General features: G+C 45.6%; 1 protein-coding gene across 9 annotated transcripts in view; it reads right to left on the minus strand.

Annotated features, from left to right (window-relative positions):
* Positions 1 to 4,996: 4,996 nt before the first annotated feature.
* DMD (dystrophin) overlaps positions 4,997 to 19,374 on the minus strand; it is a 1,951,120-nt gene continuing 1,936,742 nt past the window's right edge. For 5 of the 9 annotated variants that reach the window (XM_036016633.1, XM_036016635.1, XM_036016637.1 and 2 more), the window contains 3 exons: positions 18,937 to 19,029; positions 12,290 to 12,321; positions 4,997 to 7,535 (listed from right to left, as the gene is read on the minus strand). In XM_036016633.1, the coding sequence (XP_035872526.1) occupies positions 7,524 to 7,535; positions 12,290 to 12,321; positions 18,937 to 19,029 (137 nt within the window). In that variant the 3' untranslated portion in view covers positions 4,997 to 7,523. The remainder of the gene's footprint in view (positions 7,536 to 12,289; positions 12,322 to 18,936; positions 19,030 to 19,374) is intronic. The other 4 variants (XM_036016634.1, XM_036016636.1, XM_028523362.2 and 1 more) reach the window with 1 other exon arrangement.

Raw genomic sequence — 19,374 nt, forward strand, 5'->3', positions numbered from 1 at the left:
CTTCTTTATTCTCAGTGGCTGCCAGTAGTTGAGGGTGTGCCACCATCTGTCACTGTCCCAAGGGGAGCATGCCAGTCAGCACCCGGTTGCAGGCTGGGTGGAAGGTGGACCCTCCCTTTCATGGGAAGACTGGAGGTGGGCGCTTCTGCCTACTGCATCTGCGCCGTGCCCTGAGCAGACAGCCAGTGAAGAACTCTTCGTCTGTTTGTTATAGTCCTGCGGGACCATGCGTATAAGCCTGAGTGGCCACCGGAGCCAGGTGACGAGGGGCATTCCCGGGGCAGTAACCGTACAAAGCAGAGCACCAGGCCTGTGCATGAAGAAACTCCTTTCTGGGAGATCAGCCAGCGCCCCGGAGTGAGGCAGAGGGGAAACACAAAGATGGCGCCCGCCATCTTCTGGGGACTCTGGGACTTGGCCCCTAGATGTATGTTAAGTTAGAAGCCTGCCCCTCAGGCCACAGCTATTTTTTTAAAGATTTCATTTATTTATTTTTAGACAGAGGGGAAAGGAGAGAGGGAGAGAAACACCAATGTGTGGTTCCCTTTCACAGGCCCCCCACTGCAACCCAGGCATGTGCCTTGACTGGGAATTGAACCGGTAACCCTTTGGTTCTCAGGCCAGCGCTCAATCCACTGAGCCACACCAGCCAAGTCAGGCTGACACTATTAAGATAAGCAAATAGGCCTCTTGCAAGGGAAGACTGGGTATTGCCGGCTCTGTGCTGCGCCCTGAACGTTTAGCCATGGGAGTCCGCGTGAGCCCTTGAAGAAGTGCCTCGCAGTTCACTAAACCTCTGGGTCCCATGGACACAAGCCCTGTTGGCCTTCACAGCTACATGTTTCTGGGGCCCGTGTCACTGGTGGAAACTTAAAAGCTGGGGTACCAGATGTGGGGTCCAAACCCTCCACTCCTCAGGGAGAATTTGGGAGTTGCGAGTTCCCTCCTGGCTGTGTGTTGCCATGACAGGAGTGGGGTTTATGGTGACATTGTGTCTCAGGCTCTTCTACCCATTTCACTGTGTGTGTGTGTGTTTTTTTTTCATTTGCCTGATATGTGTAAGAGTCACTCAGCTGCTTTCTGGGTCTCTTTCAGGAATTGCTCTGTATGTAGCTGTAGATTCCGTGTGCCTGTGGGAGGAAGTGAGTTTGGAAGGGGGTTCAGGAACCTCCTGTGTTGCTGTGTTGAACTAGAACTTTCAGAAAGTGACTGTTCTTATACACATCATCTACATTATACATATGAAAATATTAAGATTTCTAAGTGGAACCCAGAGGATTAAGAATAATTAGGCTTTAAGGGGACTAAATGGTAATGGAAAGAAGTACAATAAAAAAATAAAACCAAAAAAGGGAATAATTTGACTTTAAAATGTGTACCAAGCAGAGCCTTGACCAATGTGGCTCAGCTGGTGGAGTGTCGTCTCGCAAAGCAAAAGGTCGTGGGTTCGATTCCTGGTCAGGACACATGCCTGGGTTGCGAGTTCAGTCCCTGGTCAGGGTCTGTACTCATACAGAGACGACAAATAGATGTTTCTCTCCCTCTCTTTCTGCCTTCTTCCCCTTCTCTCTAAAAACTAATAAATCGTCTAAAAAATAAGAGTAAAACATATACCAAATTCCTCCTGCTACGATGTGCTGGGGACACATCATCACTTGTGTCATATTCTTACCAAAAACACATACCAGGAATCTAAGCCTGTGACCTAAGGTCACATCAAACCCAAGTGAAGGCATGTTCTACAAAATAGGCAGCTTGTCCTCTTAAACATGCCAAGGTCTTTGAAGACACAGAAAAGCAGAAAAACTGTTCTCAGTCAAAGGAGACGAAGGAGACGTGACTGAGCGTCATGTCATGAATTAGATCCTGGACCAGACCGGGGAAATGCATAACTTAAAAAAAAATCATCGCACAATTGACACTTAGATATGGCTGTGTGGATGACATATGCGTGTCAATGTTAAATTTCCTTCTTTTGATAATGGCAGTGTGGTCATGTAAGAGAATGTCCTAGTTCTCAGGAAATATATATAAGAAGTACTTAAGTGTAAAAGAGCACAGTGTCTAAAACTTATTGTTGAGATTCTCCAGGAAGGAAACAGCTGAGAGAGAAATAGAAGCGATTGTTGAATCTGGGTAAAGGGTGTGTGGGGTTTCTTTGTGCTATTCTTGCAACTTTTCTGTAAGTTTGAGTTATTTCAAAATAGTTAAAATTTATCCTCAATATATATAGCCACACCCCCCCCCCCGTATTTTTTGGACTATAAGATACTCCCCCCCCCCAATTTGGGAGGAATAATGGCTGTTAATGCTGCCATTGAGTTCTGTTCCCATTTACATTGGTGAAATATTTTGCTAATATTAAATATTTTACATTTTTTGCTTCAAAATGTTTTTTTTTCCTATTTTCCTCTAAAACCTAAGTGCATCTTATGGTCCGAAAAATACAGTATATGTATAGGCTTTAAGCCTCAAGTTGCTGTGCATTATCTTTTCCATTCACGACAGCCATTCTCAAACATCTGCACACTGCACACACACAACATTGTTTATTTATGGAATGTCTGGCATGTGGCTGCTCTCACCTGCTCTCAGCCGCTCTCGTGTTGTCAAATAAGTCCACGAGATCACAGCAGCTCTGAAGTCCAAGGAGCAATGGAGAACGCGTCTGTGGTCCCTACTCCAGGGGCTTTGCTACTGTGCGAAACGGTTCGATTCATGTCCTTCCTATGCTTAGTCTGGGGGCAGAGTGTTTGCAAGCGTGCCAGCGCTCGCCTTTGTATTCACTCCGCCGTCAGAGCATTACCGATGCAGGGGAAATCCCAGCGCGGCCCCGCAGCACACATCCATTAGTCTTGATGCTTCCTCCCGAACACACATTTTGCTTGCTGGGGCACAATCTGCACTGGCTTGATTCATTTTAATTTTTAACTGAAATAATTCCCTCCCCTCCAGCCTGTGCCAGGAGTGGAGTGGAAAGCCAAATGGCCTCCTCGGGGGCACGCATGCACAATTGTCTTAGGCCTGGGGAAGTGTTAAAAATTCCTCAGTTCCCTGGTTGAGTGACATCTAAACCGCCAGTCTGGTGGTTCCAACAAAGGCAGGTGTGGGGAATGGCAGGATAGATGAATGATGTACTCATTTAAATAGGGTGAAAATTAATCTTGGAATATGTGGACATCTGGGACAGTCTTTTTTGTTTGTTTAAATGAGATATGCTCCCTACTTCCAGAGGGCTACATTTTAAGATTTTATTTATTTACTTTTAGACAGAGGGGGAGAGAGGGAGACAAACATCAATGTGTGGTTGCCTCTCACACGCTCCCTGCTGGGGACCTGGCTTGCAACCCAGGCATGTGCCCTGACTGGGAATCGAACCGGCAACCTTTGGGTTTGCAGGCTGGCACTCCATGAATGCACTAAGCCACACCAGCTAGGGCCAAGGCAGTTTTTCCATGTAACAATTGCTTAAGCTGGCATTATCACCTCACTCTCAAAAAGTTCCCAACTGAGTTCATCAGAGATGCCACACTCACTTAACATTAGTGTTAATGAGCTTGACCATCTGTTACTTCCAAAATCATTAGAATAGGCTGAAACGAGGGAACGTTTATAATTTCTTTGGATCCCTGGCATTTGAACCCTGTTGGGGAGCTCCTCACCATGAATCTTGGTGGGAGGCAAAGACAGCCTCTTGTTTGAGGAGCTGATCCTGTGCCCCATTTTTGTAGCCTCCTTTGCAGCTGGAGAAGCAGAGTAGGACCGCCCCCTGGTGGTGGTCATGACTATGTATGGTGGGGGTATCCTCCCCAGAACCAGTTTTGCGGCACCTTTTAAAAAAAAATCCTCACCCAAGGACATTTTTTTTCATTTGAGAGAGAAGGAGAGAAACATTGACAGGAGAGAAGCATCCTTTGGTTGCCTCCCATATGTACCCAACCCAGGGTTGTAGGCGCCTGGACCAGGGATCAAACGAATCAAACTCGCAACCTAGGTATGTGCCATTATGGGGAATCGAACCCAAAACCTTTTGGTTACGGAACAACACTGCAACCAACTGAGCCACGCCGACCAGGGCTCTGGCATTTTTTTAGGTGAGACTCCTACTACTCAGACTTCCCCTTAGGCCAAGTAGCATTAACAATAACAGAAGTGATAGGTAATTCTCGAAAAGCAAGTGTCAATTGCCAACTGGGTAATTCATATAGTGCTTATTACTAAAATAGAAAACAAACGCCATTAACAGTTGCTGCACAAAAATGGTCTCCCAAACCACCTTTGATCCAGAAAGCTCATGTCTCGGAATGCCGCACAGGTCTCTCTTTGTAGCAGTGAAGGGAGAAATGAGTGACGTGCAGTATTGCTTTACCACAGCAGGGACTGAAAACCCACATATCCTACCAAAGGGGACTGCTTAAACAATAGCCCACAAACACACAGTGGAATATTATGCAGCTATAAAAAATGGGAATGTATTTTGTATATTGAATTGGAAAGATCCATTTCAAGTTTAAAAAAGCAAGGACCGGCGTATCTCAGTTGCATGGGCGTTGCCCTGCAGAGAAAGCCCACGGGTTCTGTTCTTGGTCAGGGCACATGCCCAGGTTGCGGGCTCAGTACCTGGTTGGAGCGCATGCAAAAAGCAACCCATTGATGTTTCTCTCCCTCTTTCTCCATGCCTTTCCCTCTCTCTAAAAGTGAATAACTAAAAAAAGGAAGGTATATAAATAGAATGTAATTTTGTATAATAAAAGGGAAACAAGGAGGAACATGTGTTTGTAATTGCTTAGATAATAATAAAGATACTTCGGCAGGATACATAAGAAGTTTCCTAATAACATTTATTCACAGGGCTGTGGGGGTGATGTGGGTCAGGGTCCATTTACGGTCTGCCTTTTGAAATTTTGCGTTTTCCCACCATCTACATGAATGACCTATTGGAAAATTAAGTAACTACGTGAAAATAAAAACAAAGTACTGTAGTCCAGCCAATGTTTTTTTTGTAACATAACTGCGTGCTTTATTGAGATACACAGTAAAGCAGTAATATAATACAATAGTAAGGCATATATTTGGTGAAGTCTGATATGTTGTGAAAATGCAGTAAAACTGAAGTTTAAAAAAATAATTAGTAAATGTTACAGTGTTGGTGTTAAAACACAATATATTATGATACTCAAGTCAGAACTCAGTACCTGAAAACAATGACGTCACATGCCATGTGATGTTTACGCTTCAGTTACACTGATTATGATTTACAGTTTAACACTCAGTGGTTATACAGAACACGGAATAATGTCCAAATTATGTGTAAAATGTAGCAATAAAGCTCTCAATGTTTATTCATATATTTTGACAGACTCACTCCAGAGCTAATGTCTAAAAGAGAAAACAAAAAGTTTAAAACAAAATTATGCACTCTAGCTCTGATTTTAGAATGAAACTTAAAACTTCTTAGTAGGAAGTAAAGCAACCCCTTGATTTAAGTCGTGGTTAAACAAAATAAAATCCTCGGATAAGGGAAAAAGTCCAGTGTTACGTAAAGGAAAAAAAAATGCAAGACTAAAACCACATCTTAATGTAATTTGTTACTGTAGAGCTTTGGGTATTCTTTTGGAAATTATAAAGGAAAACAGAAAACGGGGAAAAATGTTCACAGAACGAACAAGTGGTGAAGCCGTGAAATCAGGTGTGCACAATTATTAGGGACACCCCAAAACCAAAGTGAGGTAGAAATAGCATGAAAAGCCATGTTTGATGTTAATTATCATTAATAAAATAATGGACAAAGCCCACTCTCCAAAAGTTAATTACACTTGATGTAAGAGGTAACAGATTTGCAAAATAATAGGTCATACGGTGATTTCTATTGATTGAACGATATTTAAAAAAAAATCAAAGACTAATTAATAATGAAAGAATAAAGCTTTTTCCTACCAGCTAGTCCTCTTGATTTTTTTTCTCCACTTTTTGAACAATTTAAGCTGTGTAATCCACCCAAAGGGATTTGGAGTACCTTTTGGAGCATCTGACTCAATCTGTGTTCCCACTCACCAACCTGTGTGGGACTACTCGTAGCGAAATGCCAAGGAGGGAAACACAGTTCACGAACTTCTGGGTGGATACGTAAGAGTACCACAGTGTGATGGGGCTACTGCCTTACATTTTCCCAAGGGTTATTTTAAATCAAGTCTCATGGCATTTAAAAACTCACTGCAATGAGAAAAAGAAATCTTAAAAAGGAAAGAAAGAAAGAAAGAAAGAAAGAACCATAACACCCACTGCTGTTTGCGAGAAGAGGAAGAATCATTTAGTTGTGATTAGACAGAGTTGTATGCGTGGTTATGAACATCCATCCAATTACTTCAGGAGCAGCCTCCTCCCTCAGAGGGATCGGCCGCAGACCCAGAGCCCTCCTCGTCTCTGGGAGTGAACATGCCTCCCATCGCTTGGACTTCCACGGGAGCATCATTCAATGTGAATCGTGGCGTTGGCAACAGCAGGAAGCTGAACATGTCAACCAACAGATCACTCAAGACACCATAAGCCCCGTGTACTCATTCCTATGTTCCTTTTAAGAAAAATTCAGTGTCCTAGTTGTCAGTGGAAAGTTGAAAATGAGAAACATCTGGAGCCCCCAGACAACGGTTCAGGGTGGTGGTCCTTTCCCTCTGGCTCCAGGGCCATTTCATTCTGGACCGAGCCGGTACGCCTGGTTGACCGGAAGTGCTTTCTTGCCATTAGCGAGTGGCAGGAACATTGGAACAAGAAATTTAAAAGGTCTCTAGGAATTTCTAGCTATTTGTCTATATACCTACAGTATCTACATACTTATAGACATATAGATGCATGAAACGAAAACCCACAGCCAGTTCCACTCAGTCAACGATTCTCAAAAGAGCAACGTGACACAGTCATTGGTAGTGTTAGAGGAAGTCCTATCTTGAATGTGCAAGAAAAGAAAAAAAGCCATGAATTTCACATGGAGATCACGCCGAAAGGATGCAAAACAACGCGCTGCCTCAAAAGTTTGTGTGCGTGTGTGTGCGCATGTGTGCGTGTGTTCGTTTTTAGGGGTTTTTATAAACAACTTTTTTAATAAAGCACACTTTAGTTTACAATCTTTCTGTATAACTGTTATAAATTTTTAAACAACCCAAAATGCGTTCCATATAAAGAAATGGCAAGTTATTTAGCTATCAAGATTTTACATGTAGTTTTCTTATAACTTTTTTTTTGTACAATTGCATAGACGTGTAAAACCTGCCATTGTTAACAAAACAATAACAGACTTAGAAACTACTGAAATCTACAGTATAGTACCACTACCCTTCACAAAAATATAGAATTTTTTTTTCTTGTAAACTCTTACTGTCTAATCCTCTTTGTTGTATGAATATTATAAAAACCATGCGGGAACCGGGAGCTGTAAAACGTTTATTCTGCCCCTTCTTCATCTGTCATGACTGACACTAAGGACTCCATCGCTCGGCCCAAGTCATCTGCCAAGTGGAAAAGGCTTCCTACATTCTGTCCTGGAAAACAGAGAGAAACAGAGGCTTTTTACACAGCGCAGGGATCTACACCCCGCTCTCGGCCACTTGGGAAACCGCTCCCGTTTCTCGGTGAGGACAACACAGAAGCTGCGTCAAGGGTATGCACAGCAGGGCTGGATTTCCCCGGGTTTCCAGGAAGAAGCAAAGCCTTGTTAATGAAGCCACCGCATGTTGTTAGTATCAGCTCAATATCGGACCAGCCTACTGTTTGTCCTTTCAATGGAAAACGGTCTGAGACCGCACTCATCTTCCCGATGCAGACCGAAAAGATTCCACGGGGAAGTGCAACATTCCTGTCATCCCAGGAATATTTCGTGACGGGCTGCACCTGTGCACCGTGCTGTGGGAGGTTATTGACTGTGTGCTTGAGCTGAATTTTTGGATGACCAAACCATCACCATATCTACTGCCACTCCCACTGCCACGCCATTGCCATCACCGTCACTACCACCATCACCATGACGTGACAGCGTCACTTCATGACTGTTTGAAGCTACTGCCTCACCTCTGAGGCTGTGGTGGAGGGGCCAACATGCTTTCTGCTTTTCCTTGGCTTGCAAAACAAACACTCGAAGGCCCCTTTTCGTACACTGTTGCCATTAGAGGTAGACAGTGTCAGAACAGAAATCACTCTGCATTCCCCATTACCCTGGAGCCTACTTATAATATGACCCACATGTTTAGCACGAAGTTAGGTATCCTGTGAGTCCATTTTTGATCTCCTCCTAAATGAGGGTTAACTATCAGGACAGCCTTTTAATCAGAACATGACATGACCCGGCATCAATGCCCAACACAGAGCGCGAAGGCGGCACCATCTCCCAGGGTCCTCTGTGGCACAATTCTGATCTAGCGTGAAATACCTTGAGACACAGGGTAGTGTGACTTGACTTTTCATGTACGTCCCATATTTTCATATGGCTTATTTGAATTCTTGGACATCAGTAAACCATCCCACTATTCAAGTACTGCCTTTGAAGCTAAAAATGCCTTCCTAGGTAGGCTATTCTTACCTTGCCATGTATCGACTTTACAGATTCCCATAATATCAGCTAAAATCTCTATAAAAATTAAAGATGGACTAGGGCAGGTATTCTGTTCTCATACTTAAAGAGCCATTGTTTTTACACACGCGAGAGGCTCTACAGAGGGTTCATAGTGCGGGCACCAGACCCAGTTGAGACATTAAAAGTGTGACGCCACCCAGCCATTTATATTAAGGGGAGCAACTGTGTAAACCTCTGCACTTTGTTAGTGCAAAGAGTTTCAGTGAGAACTAATTTTATTTAAAAAAAGAAAGAAACCCACGCTGGATTTTGATTGAGACCACAAACAAGAAGTTGTAACAAAGCCTATGTACTGCCTTCTGGAGTGGGCTGACGGGTCCGTGGCCCTCCAGGGGACTGGAAGTGTCTTGGGCTTTTCCAGCCCATCGTCACCACAGGAAGACCTAGAGGGCCCTTTGCTGTTCCTTTGAGCTTGGAGCAGAAACACGTAACTGATGCTACCAGGTGAGAGCGCTTCTCTTGGGTCTGTTTCGGACGGCCCGGCAGCCTCGGCAAATCACAATTATCCATGCAAATGTGACAGTGGCTGGACAAGCTGCACAGCTGTAATGACTTACAATCTTAACGGCAATGAACAAAGCCGGTAAAACCCTCGCAACCTGGTAGCTGCATAGAATTTCAACTGTTTCTCATCACCCACCTATGACTATACTGCAGTCCACCTTGTAGACAGAAAATCTATTATTACAAACCATAAAACAGGGAAGAACTCAGGCTTCCCACATTGGCTTGTTGGTAATAGTCAAGAGCTGCCTATTTCAGACTGTGCGCTGGGGGTGGGGGCCACAGTTCTAAAGATAATAAGGACAAATAAATGCAGTTGTAGGGGACAGCAGTCTGCGAATGACATCATTTTGTTCGCGTCATTTTGTTATAACATCCATGAAATGTCGTAGGTGCCCAACTCTTGTTTGTATCAGTCAGCCTACGGTAAAAGGGGTTTCACCGTGTGTCATTTCGCTTAAAGCTGCAGAACCTATTGATGATGTTTTAAGTGAGGGCTTCCTGCCTAAAACCAAGTGGGGCTTCTGCTCCCTGCACTGGTGTTCAGTTACTACCCGCACAGAAAACTCGTGACTGTCTCAGCACGCGTGACTTCTAGGGCTACTTGCACTTTAAAAAGTTTCCAGGTGCCGCTATTCTTCATTACTCTTTGTCTACCGTACACACTCCCCCAAAATGGTAGGTGGCCTTGTTCATGCTCACCAACGACCTCGTGGCTCTCCCCGTGCTAGAAAGATGACATTAAGTCACCTCTCCCTATTTACGGTATGCCTTTGGTGACTTTATTTACAAATACCTGTTTCACCAGAATAACGATTCCAGTATTTTCCATGGATGTTTTCATTATAGCCAGGGAAAAAAACTCTGACAAAACATGGCCCCAGAGAATCATACACCTCAATCCAGCAGAGGCATAAAACTATGCCGTGACACCGTGACGTGGGTATGGAAAAGAGAGCCGTACCCCAGTTCGGCCGTCCACATGTGTAGGGCAGAACACAAAGGGGGTCATTAATTTCACCTGACAGATAAGTCCAAATGAAAATCGGATACTGTGAGTACGAAAGGCAGGATGACAGGCATGTGGAATGAGCTTCAGGTACCAGCCGACACAAAAATACATCTGTAGAAAGCATTAATTGAATCCCGTTTAGAGCGAGGCCCGGTGAACCGCAGGCACCATGCGCTGCGCATCAGGGCCGAGGGATGCTTTTCCACGCTGGCGCTAACTGCGGCACATTCCGTCTCGCACGCCACCGCTGCCTGAGGGAGTTGTCCTCCGCAGCGATTGGAATCGAGACTTTCTGGCAGCGATCCAAGACCTCAATAGCAATCTGGCACTCTATTTTTTAAAAATGCAATTCCCAAATAAATGGTTAGCATTCAACTGGCCAGAGCGAAGCCAGAATACTGCAGTGAAATGTCCTTATCTTTTCTTCTCTATGATTTCAAGCTTTCAAAGAAAAAGCTCTGCTCTACTATATATTTGGGGTATTTTCATAGCATAAAAAGCATTATTATTTTGATTCTCTGGCTTTCCGGAAACTTATCTGACTATAATGCACCTCAGGTAGTAAACTTTCCAAACGCCTACATGACTTCAATGATATGTTCTGGCCTTTTCTAAAATTCCTTCGTGAGAGAAGTATGTTCAGGGTGGTCAAAATTGTGGTGCAACATTTTACAACAAGTTAAAATAAATGTTAAGGGGCACTTACCATAAGAATGAACCCAAGAAGTCTCACTAAGAAGTGTGTGGGCCAGGCGAGCCGTCAGGAGTATTCAAGGCTTCACCGATTCAGGTGTCCTTAGTTTCTCCTCCCAGCCCACCCCACCCGCCCACCCGCCCTCCCTCCCGGGGCCCCACCGCCCCAGCCTTGGCAGGAACCCTGGCGTGGACACGCTGAAGGATTGTTCAGTTCATTAGACTTGCGCGGCATGGTGCCGGCAGAATTGCCGACGTGACTCCTTTGGTTCAAACAAATCCGTGGATACTCTCCTCCATCCTAGTGCTAAGGATCCAGAGCCTTTCCCTGTAAGGACTCTCCACCTGTCCAGCCCATCTCCCAGATGACTACATGCTGTGGCCGTCCACGAGAGAACTTTCCTTCTCGTGTCCTTCACGTTAAACTCTTGGTAAGGACGCTTTTGTTTCACTTGAGCTGTCACTGAACACTCTCTGTCACCGAACAGTCATTTGGTTGGGCAAGTCCATGGCGAGATAATATTCCCGGTAGAACAGAAATGTGAAGCGGCTTTCGCCATGAAACCCCAAACCACACTCAGTGATAGCGCTGCACCCTGCCCCCCCTTAACCCAAGGAGAGGCATTAAAAAACCCTCAAGACTCCCCACATTCCTTCTTATCTCGAATGGGTTAAGGTTCTCTCCGGCTGCAAACGCCAAATAAAACAGTATCATCTGAAGGGCAAGCCGAGATGATAGGAGCCTTTCACACGCCATTGTCTGAAGTGGCAATAAAGCGGACGAGTTAAGAGTGTGGCTCTGTACCCAGGCTGCCTGGACCGAATCGCTGGCCCTGTTGCCTCCAACACACTGCTCACCCTCTCCCTGACTCTCTAAAACAGGGTTAGTGTCAGTACCTACCTCCTGGGTTTTCAGTGCAGATTGCATAATGAAAAAGGCGGCGAGCGCTGACAGCAGTGCTTGGCACACAGCGCGTGCGCACAAAATATTAGCCAAAGTGGGAAAGCAAGAGTTGCGGGAACCCAGAGAAAGGAAGAGAGTAAAACGAAATGAAGTCATCCCGGAGGAATACAAACCAAGTGCACTGGCAGAAAAATGCTAGGGTCCTGGAAGTAGAAAGAAGCTTTATGACTCATCAAGTATGTTCAAAGCTCAATTTCTTGGGGAGATTTTTGTTCGTGTTGCAAATGGCAACAGATGATGAACCGCAGGATTCCAACCCAGAGATTCCTGCTTCCCCCGCCCCGTGGTCCTGTCGTCATGGTGATGACAATGGCCATGAACATTTGAGGAATGCTCCTCATGAGCTGGAAGTGGAGAGGTGGCTCCCATCCTTACATGATGACGTGTGATACAAACATGCGCGTGCACGCACACAATTCTTACACAAACGCCAAACATAGAAAGCGGGATGAGACAGACAGAAGCCATGGCCGTGAGCCTGAATCTCACTAACCTCTCTCATTGGCTTCCCAGGGGTATTTCTTCCTTTAATAATAGAGAGAGGAAGAGGCAGAGATATCAGAAAGGAAAAAAAAATCATGTGCATAAATATATATATATACACATACACAATTTCATACCAATTTGCTTCTTTTACCAAACTGATGTTGAGGTGACCATTTATTCCCTTCTGAAAAAAAAAAAGGCCCCCAAAGACACACCCAGTCAAATCACCTTTACATACACTTAAAACCAGTGTCAACAGAGTTCACATGACCTGGGGGACGTCACTTAGAGTCCATGGAGTTCACATGGTAAAACGGGATGAAAGCTGGCACAGCATAGAACTCTGACAAATCGAACATTGTTTGCAAGAGCAACGGTACCATCTCAAGCTTAATGTCCAAAGTGTCAGAATCTCTTTACTCCGGACTGGACAATGAACACACCAAAACAAACAATGGTGGCCTCTGTGGGCCACAATTCCGTGCCCCAAATGCAAGGCACAATGTCACCTGGTGGCTAGTGTCCACCCCCTGGGACAGTTGGTTCTGTCTGGTAGAAGCTGAGCAAGCCATGATGGGATTGGGGGCATTTGAGGGAAAAGAACAAAATAAAAGGGGGAAAGGTGGTCGATCAGTCACAGACTCAGTTCCAGCCCTCAGCTTCCTCGTAATTCACCAGGTATCAGGAGCCTTAAGAATCCGTGGCTAAGGACCCGCTGGCTTTGTAGAATCCTCCATCTGTATGCCTTTCTTTCTTTTTGAAAAGCAGGGCCCCTCTGACCATACCTAGCATGCCTCGTGTGTGCAATTTCCTTTTAGCTCCTGAGTCTTTCTGGGAAATGACAATGGTTTTCAAACTGTGACTTGAGCAAACCCTTCTACAGGATCCCGGGATTTAGAGCCAACAAAAGCAGAACTGGGAGAGGTTCCGTACATCATCCCCACGTCCTCATGCCCACGCCCCGCCACGCTCAGGGGCTCCAAGAACGCTGAAAACTCCGTGCGACAACGTGAGAGCCACTAGTGTAGAACGGGGAAGTATGGAGCTACTCCCCGAAAACATGTCTTTCAAAACTCAAGTTGAGGCCTCAAAACTTCTACTGTACGTTAGGTTTGCTATGTATGAGTTTTCTTCCCTGTCCTACCCTCGTCTTTTCCTTCCCTCTGAGCTTTCCTGAGTCAGAGACCCCGCGGGAGTAGAGGCACTGCCTGCCGGACCGTGCCATCCTGAGCCTGGTGTTCAGGACCCTGCTCCAGTTGGGGGGGAAAAGAGAAAAATGGGTGCCTGCTTGTCAGTTGCGGGGGGGGGGGGCGGCGGGGTTGGTGGTGTTCTCTGTGGTAGGCCCATACCAGATGGCAGGAAAAAGGAGAGAGAGAACATTATTTCATCCTGATGACTCAAATAAATGCCAGCATGAATTACTCACCCGCTCCTTTTGACTCCTTTAACGAGTTTAAGGAAAAAAATCTTTATATTCATAGTTACACTGTCTGGTGGTAGACTTTATTCCCTTCCCCTATAAGATGATGACGGCCCCGAGCGCGGGGCCCACATGCGGCTTCCCAGCCACTCGGCCTGCAATACCCTGTGCTGTGCTTTGACACTCCAGGTATTTGATGCCTGCTGGCTGAACTGAGGGCGGTGGCCACTAGGTCACGGCCACGAGTCCTTTGGTGTTTTAGGCAACGTGGCTTTGTCTGCTACCCTCTAGCTCAGATGACAAAGGCTGGGGGAGCTTGTTCCGGCCTGAAACTTTGACCTACTTTTAAAACTGCAGAAAGCAATTATGATTTAATTTCAGAGTATAACTGCGATTCCGAGAATGATGTTGTATGTCTTGATTTATTCGCCACCAAGCCACATTCAGAGCTCAGCACTGACTGGTCGGTACAGCAAAGGATTTGGGTTTGGTCTCAGGTACCTCTCCAGAAAGCAGATTGTATGTAAATGAACCTCCCAGAGCCGTGTTGACCTTAATCTCTTCCAAAACCCTCCCTCATCACTTGGGTGCCAATGTGCTCATTAGCATAGTACAAAAGGAAGGTCCTTTTTTGTTTTTAAAAAAAAAGTTTACGAACTACTGTTTTCGACTGTACCTATTAGGAACAGTTCTACGGTAATGAGATGCAATATTTAAGAAAATTCTTTATTCAATAGGTACATATGAGATACCAGTTTTATTTCATAAATACATTCTGTGGAAATGAGTTTCCTCAGACATCCACTCACGGTGTCCATCTGGCAATGTGGGATGCTGGCAGGAAATGAATCAAGAGGAAAAGGAAGTTTGCTAGGGGACTCTGAGTCTAAATAAAGGGCCTGGTCAGGTCTGGAGAAGTTACACTTCCTCAGACAGTATGAACCAAAGCTGGCTGGTTGTAATTCTTCTTTTTTTTTTTAATTTTAATTTATTTTTAAACAGAGGGGAAGGTAGAGAAAGAGAGGGAGAGAAACATCAATGTGTGGTTGCTTCTCATGTGCTCCCCACAGGGGACCTGGCCCGCAACGCAGGCATGTGCCCTGACTGGGAATCGAACTGGCGACCCTTTGGTTCATAGGCCGGTGCTCAGTCCACTGAGCCACACCAGCCAGGGTGGCTGTAATTCTTTATGTCACGTCAGTTTCCGGGTCTCTTTAGCTTCTCCATCACAGTTCACTGACCAGTTTAAAAAGTTTAAGAATGAGTCCCTGCCTTAGGATTTCTGCTTCAATACAAGTGAAAGAAGATTCAAGTGGCCATACTTTAAATATTGAAACAGTTTTCAATATTTCAATATTGAAAATATTTTCCCAACATTTCAATGGATTAAAACATTTCAATCCATACTGAAATGTGGCTATAAATGCATGAGCCAGTTCCAGTGCACGGTTTTGCTGAGCCCAAAGCTGATCAGCACTGCCGCCTGGGGCTGCGTGTATGTAATGAGCTAGAATGAACAATGAAATGACAGCGTAAAGTGGGGACTGGCAAACTTTCTCTGTAAAGGCCAGAGAGTAAATATTTCAGGCTTCGTGAGCCATGTAGTCTCTACAGCAACTATGCAGCTCTGTCATGGCTACGCTATCACTGTGGTAAGAAACAGCCCTAGATCATATATAAATGAATGGGCATGGCTCTGTTCCAATACAACTGTATTTACAAAGACAGGTTGTGGTCCAGATCTGGCCTAGGGACTGCAGTTGGCCAGCCCCAGGTGTAAAGGAACGAAGGCTTGAATCCTGCATGGGAGCCGAGAGGAACCATAACGGTGCCCGAAAGGTTGCCCAGGATGCTTCCGCCCTAGTCCTTCATGTTGTGCTTCCATGAAAGACCCACAGACAAGACTTGAATTTGAAAGGATGGCAGGTTGGGCACAGCTGCTGGGCTGGTTACAGGCATTTAATAGAACATATGTGGGCTTATTTGGAAGTGCGTGGTTTATGAGAGGGAGAGGCTGGTAGGGGCTGTTGGGGATCAAATTAACGTGACACAGGTTGACTAGGTAAGAGATTACGCAGGCAGCAGAAATGCCTGCATAGCATCGTGAACTGCTTTCTAAAGTGCCTTATTGCACAGAACTTATGTAGGATCCTAGCATTCGTGCATCCACGCATGCTGGCACCTCGTTTGGAAACAGCCTGACACCATCCTGCTGACTAGGGAACATGGCTTTCATGAGTGTCCGTAGAAAACCACCTTTGTTAGACTGTTGAGTGATCAGAGGTATATGGGGAAATCAACAAAACAGTTCATTTTTAAGTTGTGTCCATTGTTCATCCTACCCATGTAGTGTTCTGACAGAATAATGGTGGAGGTTTTGAAAGTGTCTTACAGGAGAGAGTGATTTTCATTACAGTGGAATTCAACTTCTACATATACTTATAGACAGATGGACAGATCATAGATGAATAGATTCGATAGCAATTGGCTAACATTCCGTGTTGCACGTTCCCCGAGCCACTCAAATGCCCTGAGTGGCTGTGAACACAGCCATCTCTAGAGGTGAATCAGGAAAGATAAAGTCGAGAAGCTAAATGTGCACACACTCACATCTTGGACACCTTGCATTTTATACTGGCTATTAGGCATGGCGGTGTGGCCACTGGTTGATCAATGGAGAATCATTGTGTAACCCCTGTATTAATTTCGGGGTAATGGTTTAGTAAGGCCATTGAGATCAGATCAGAAGGCTCACTGAACTTGCTGAATGGCCACGAACCAGGCACTTCACTTCTCTGGGGTTCCAAGTACTTTTAATGCAGATGAAAGATGAAGGCTGGCAGGTCCTTTAAGACTTGAGCTCTACGTGAAAACTGGGGCGGGGGCAACAGAGATGGTGTACAGTCACATTGCACAGCAACTGCCCAATCCGTACACTTTATATTTATGGATAGCGTAATTCCTTTTTTTAAAAAGAGTCTTTTCCCTCTGTGGGCAATTATCTAGCAGGGTTAAGTAAGCCATGAGGTGGCATTTGCGAGCGCATTCCCACTCCGTGTCAGACTCCTGGCTCCCACATCTGTTCTGAGTTGCTCAGGCAGCTGTCCCAAACAGGCATAGCAACTGTGCGCTTCAGCTTTCGTGACACAGGGACAGGAACACGGACAGCAGACTTTGAATAGAAGCACCATGTTCTCCAAGACATTAGCAAGGTCTTGGCGGAAGCTGCCATGGGAAAACTCTAAAATTTAGTTTAAAAAAATATATCCACCTGGGTAAGGAAAACTAAGACTGGTTAGGTGAGTAGTTTTAAAGCACTGGATTGGAAAATCCACTTAGTGGGCTGCAGCCGGCAGGGTGTATTTCAATAAATAACACAGAGAAACTGTGTGAATGATATGTACTACGGACAGAATAGCTTCTTGCAACTTTTGTTTCTGGTCTTTGTATATACAGGGTAGTAGGGCAAAGTAGGTTTATAGTTGTTCACGTGAAAAATAATACAATGATGGATCAATGACCCAAGAATAGACTCTGGACTCCGAGTACTGACAACTGTACACCTACTTTTGCCCCACCCCGTGCCTGGGGCCTGCGTGGGAAAGCTTGGGGTCAGTGGCACGTGTTCCCAAGTCCCTGCCCTGCTAGCAGCTGATTGATTTTGAAGAAGACACTTGCTCGGTCTGAGGCTGACCTCCTAATTATCTGAAAAGGGTGCCTCTAGGCTTCTTCATGTCCTAGACGGTTCCACTGTAGTCACGCTGTCACTGTGCTGTGAGACTCCAACTTTGGAAGTCTGCATCTGTGGTGGACCACCAACACTGAGAAGGCAGGGAACGTGGCATTTCTTGCTTGCACCCCTCACCCCTCTGCTGGTACATAGTAGGGGCTAGTAAAAGCTGCCAGGATGAAGGTGAGAGCATGTGATTTCTGTCAAGCTGGCATATGGTCTCGTTATGAATCATGGCCCCCAGGGAGAGGAGACAGCTAAGACAGCCTGGCGATGAGGGTGGTGGGTGTGGGGTGGGCGGAAGACAGATAAGATTTCTATCTGTTAGAATCAACACATCAGAGAAGCTCCGCGGTGAAAAGATGGCTGGTGCAGACATTTAAAATTAGCTTCCCCTGCCGGTTCCTTAGCAACCCTCTATCAGAACATTATTGCCTTTAACGTGCACTGCACAACATTTACTCGTGCCTCAGAGAGCTAGGCAATGGCCACTGTTAGCCGACAGTGAGCAAAAAGAGAGGAAAAACACAGGACTCCAAACACCCTCCTCATGGCCCTTAGAGCGAGGAACCAAGAGCCCGCTTTGCGCAGCCCTTTCCTCCCAGGCCGCCCGTGAGGGGCGCAGACACTGGCCACAAAGCCCCGCGTTTCCCCCCTCTGGTCTCCCTTTGTTGGCTCGCAGGCCACCGCCATCACTGAAGGGGAGTGGCTCGGTGACTCTGACATCAGGGCAGTCAACTTAAACCCCCAAACACGAACGACAGCAACACGATACCTCCTTGGATGAGGGGACACTGTCTGAAGCTCCCACTGGCTGGCGGGAAACCGTGGTGGGGGTCAAAGGCTATTTGTGTACGAGGGGCAAAGTGCGCAAGGTCGGAGCGATGGGGAGAAATACGTTAAATTATGTTGTCTCATTAAAACGTGAATAGCTCTTTTTGTGAAGATTTCATTCCATCTATGGACATGAAAATGTAACAAGCTAGTATGTAAAGATTTAACTGTACCTGTATTTACAGGACGGGATAAGAGACCATTTTTAAATGTAAAGGGGCATCACATTGCGAGCCAGACTCCCCACCAGCACCGCGCACTGGGCACTGCTGTACTGTGTGTCCCTGGCAAAGGCTCCACCGGGGCATGAATTCCCTCGTCTGTAAAAGTCATAGCGTAACTGCTCTTACAGAAAGGGCATCTCATAATGAACTCTTCAGACTAATGTGCCAAGCAAGTAAAATAGTTCAGCAATACAAGCTAGAGTTCTGTATTTCTAGAAACATCTTGAGTACACAGGTATTTGAATTTAACCAGAATCCTAGATCAGAACATTCATTCATCCAAACCAGAAATTCCCCTTTAAAAAGAAAACTGTCTCACAAGGATCCCAAAGTGGCACTGTCAGCACGTGTTTCTTTAAATATGGAAAACAGACATGCTAGCTGGGTATGGAGATGAGTGGCCGAACCCCAGGAAGTCCGAGTCACTCCCAGGCGGTGCCGCTTACCTCTAGAACTAGGGAAGGAGTTGTTGAGCTGCTCCATCACTTCCTCTAACCCTGTGCTTGTGTCCTGGGGAGGACTGAGAAGATCCTCCTCACCTGAATGAAAGCAAAGACAAGTAATGCCCAGTTACACTTAAGGAAGAAATGACAGATACTAGCAGAACGGTCCACGATTGCATCTACAATCCATTACAGCCCTGATGGGAAGGGCCCTGGCTGGTGTGGCTCAGTGGATAGAGCACCGGCCCGCAAACCAAATGGTCGCTAGGTTTGATTCCCAGTCAGGGCACGTGCCTGGGTTGCAGGCCAGGTCCCCAGCAGGGGGCGTGCAAGAGGCAACCACACATTGCTGTTTCTCTCCCTCTCTTTCTCCCTCTCTTTCCCTCTCTCTAAAAAGAAATAAAATCTGTAAAAAAAAAAAGATTCAAGGATTCTTGAATT

This window comes from Phyllostomus discolor, chromosome X (genome assembly GCF_004126475.2).
Source record: "Phyllostomus discolor isolate MPI-MPIP mPhyDis1 chromosome X, mPhyDis1.pri.v3, whole genome shotgun sequence".
Taxonomy (NCBI): Eukaryota; Metazoa; Chordata; class Mammalia; order Chiroptera; family Phyllostomidae; genus Phyllostomus; species Phyllostomus discolor.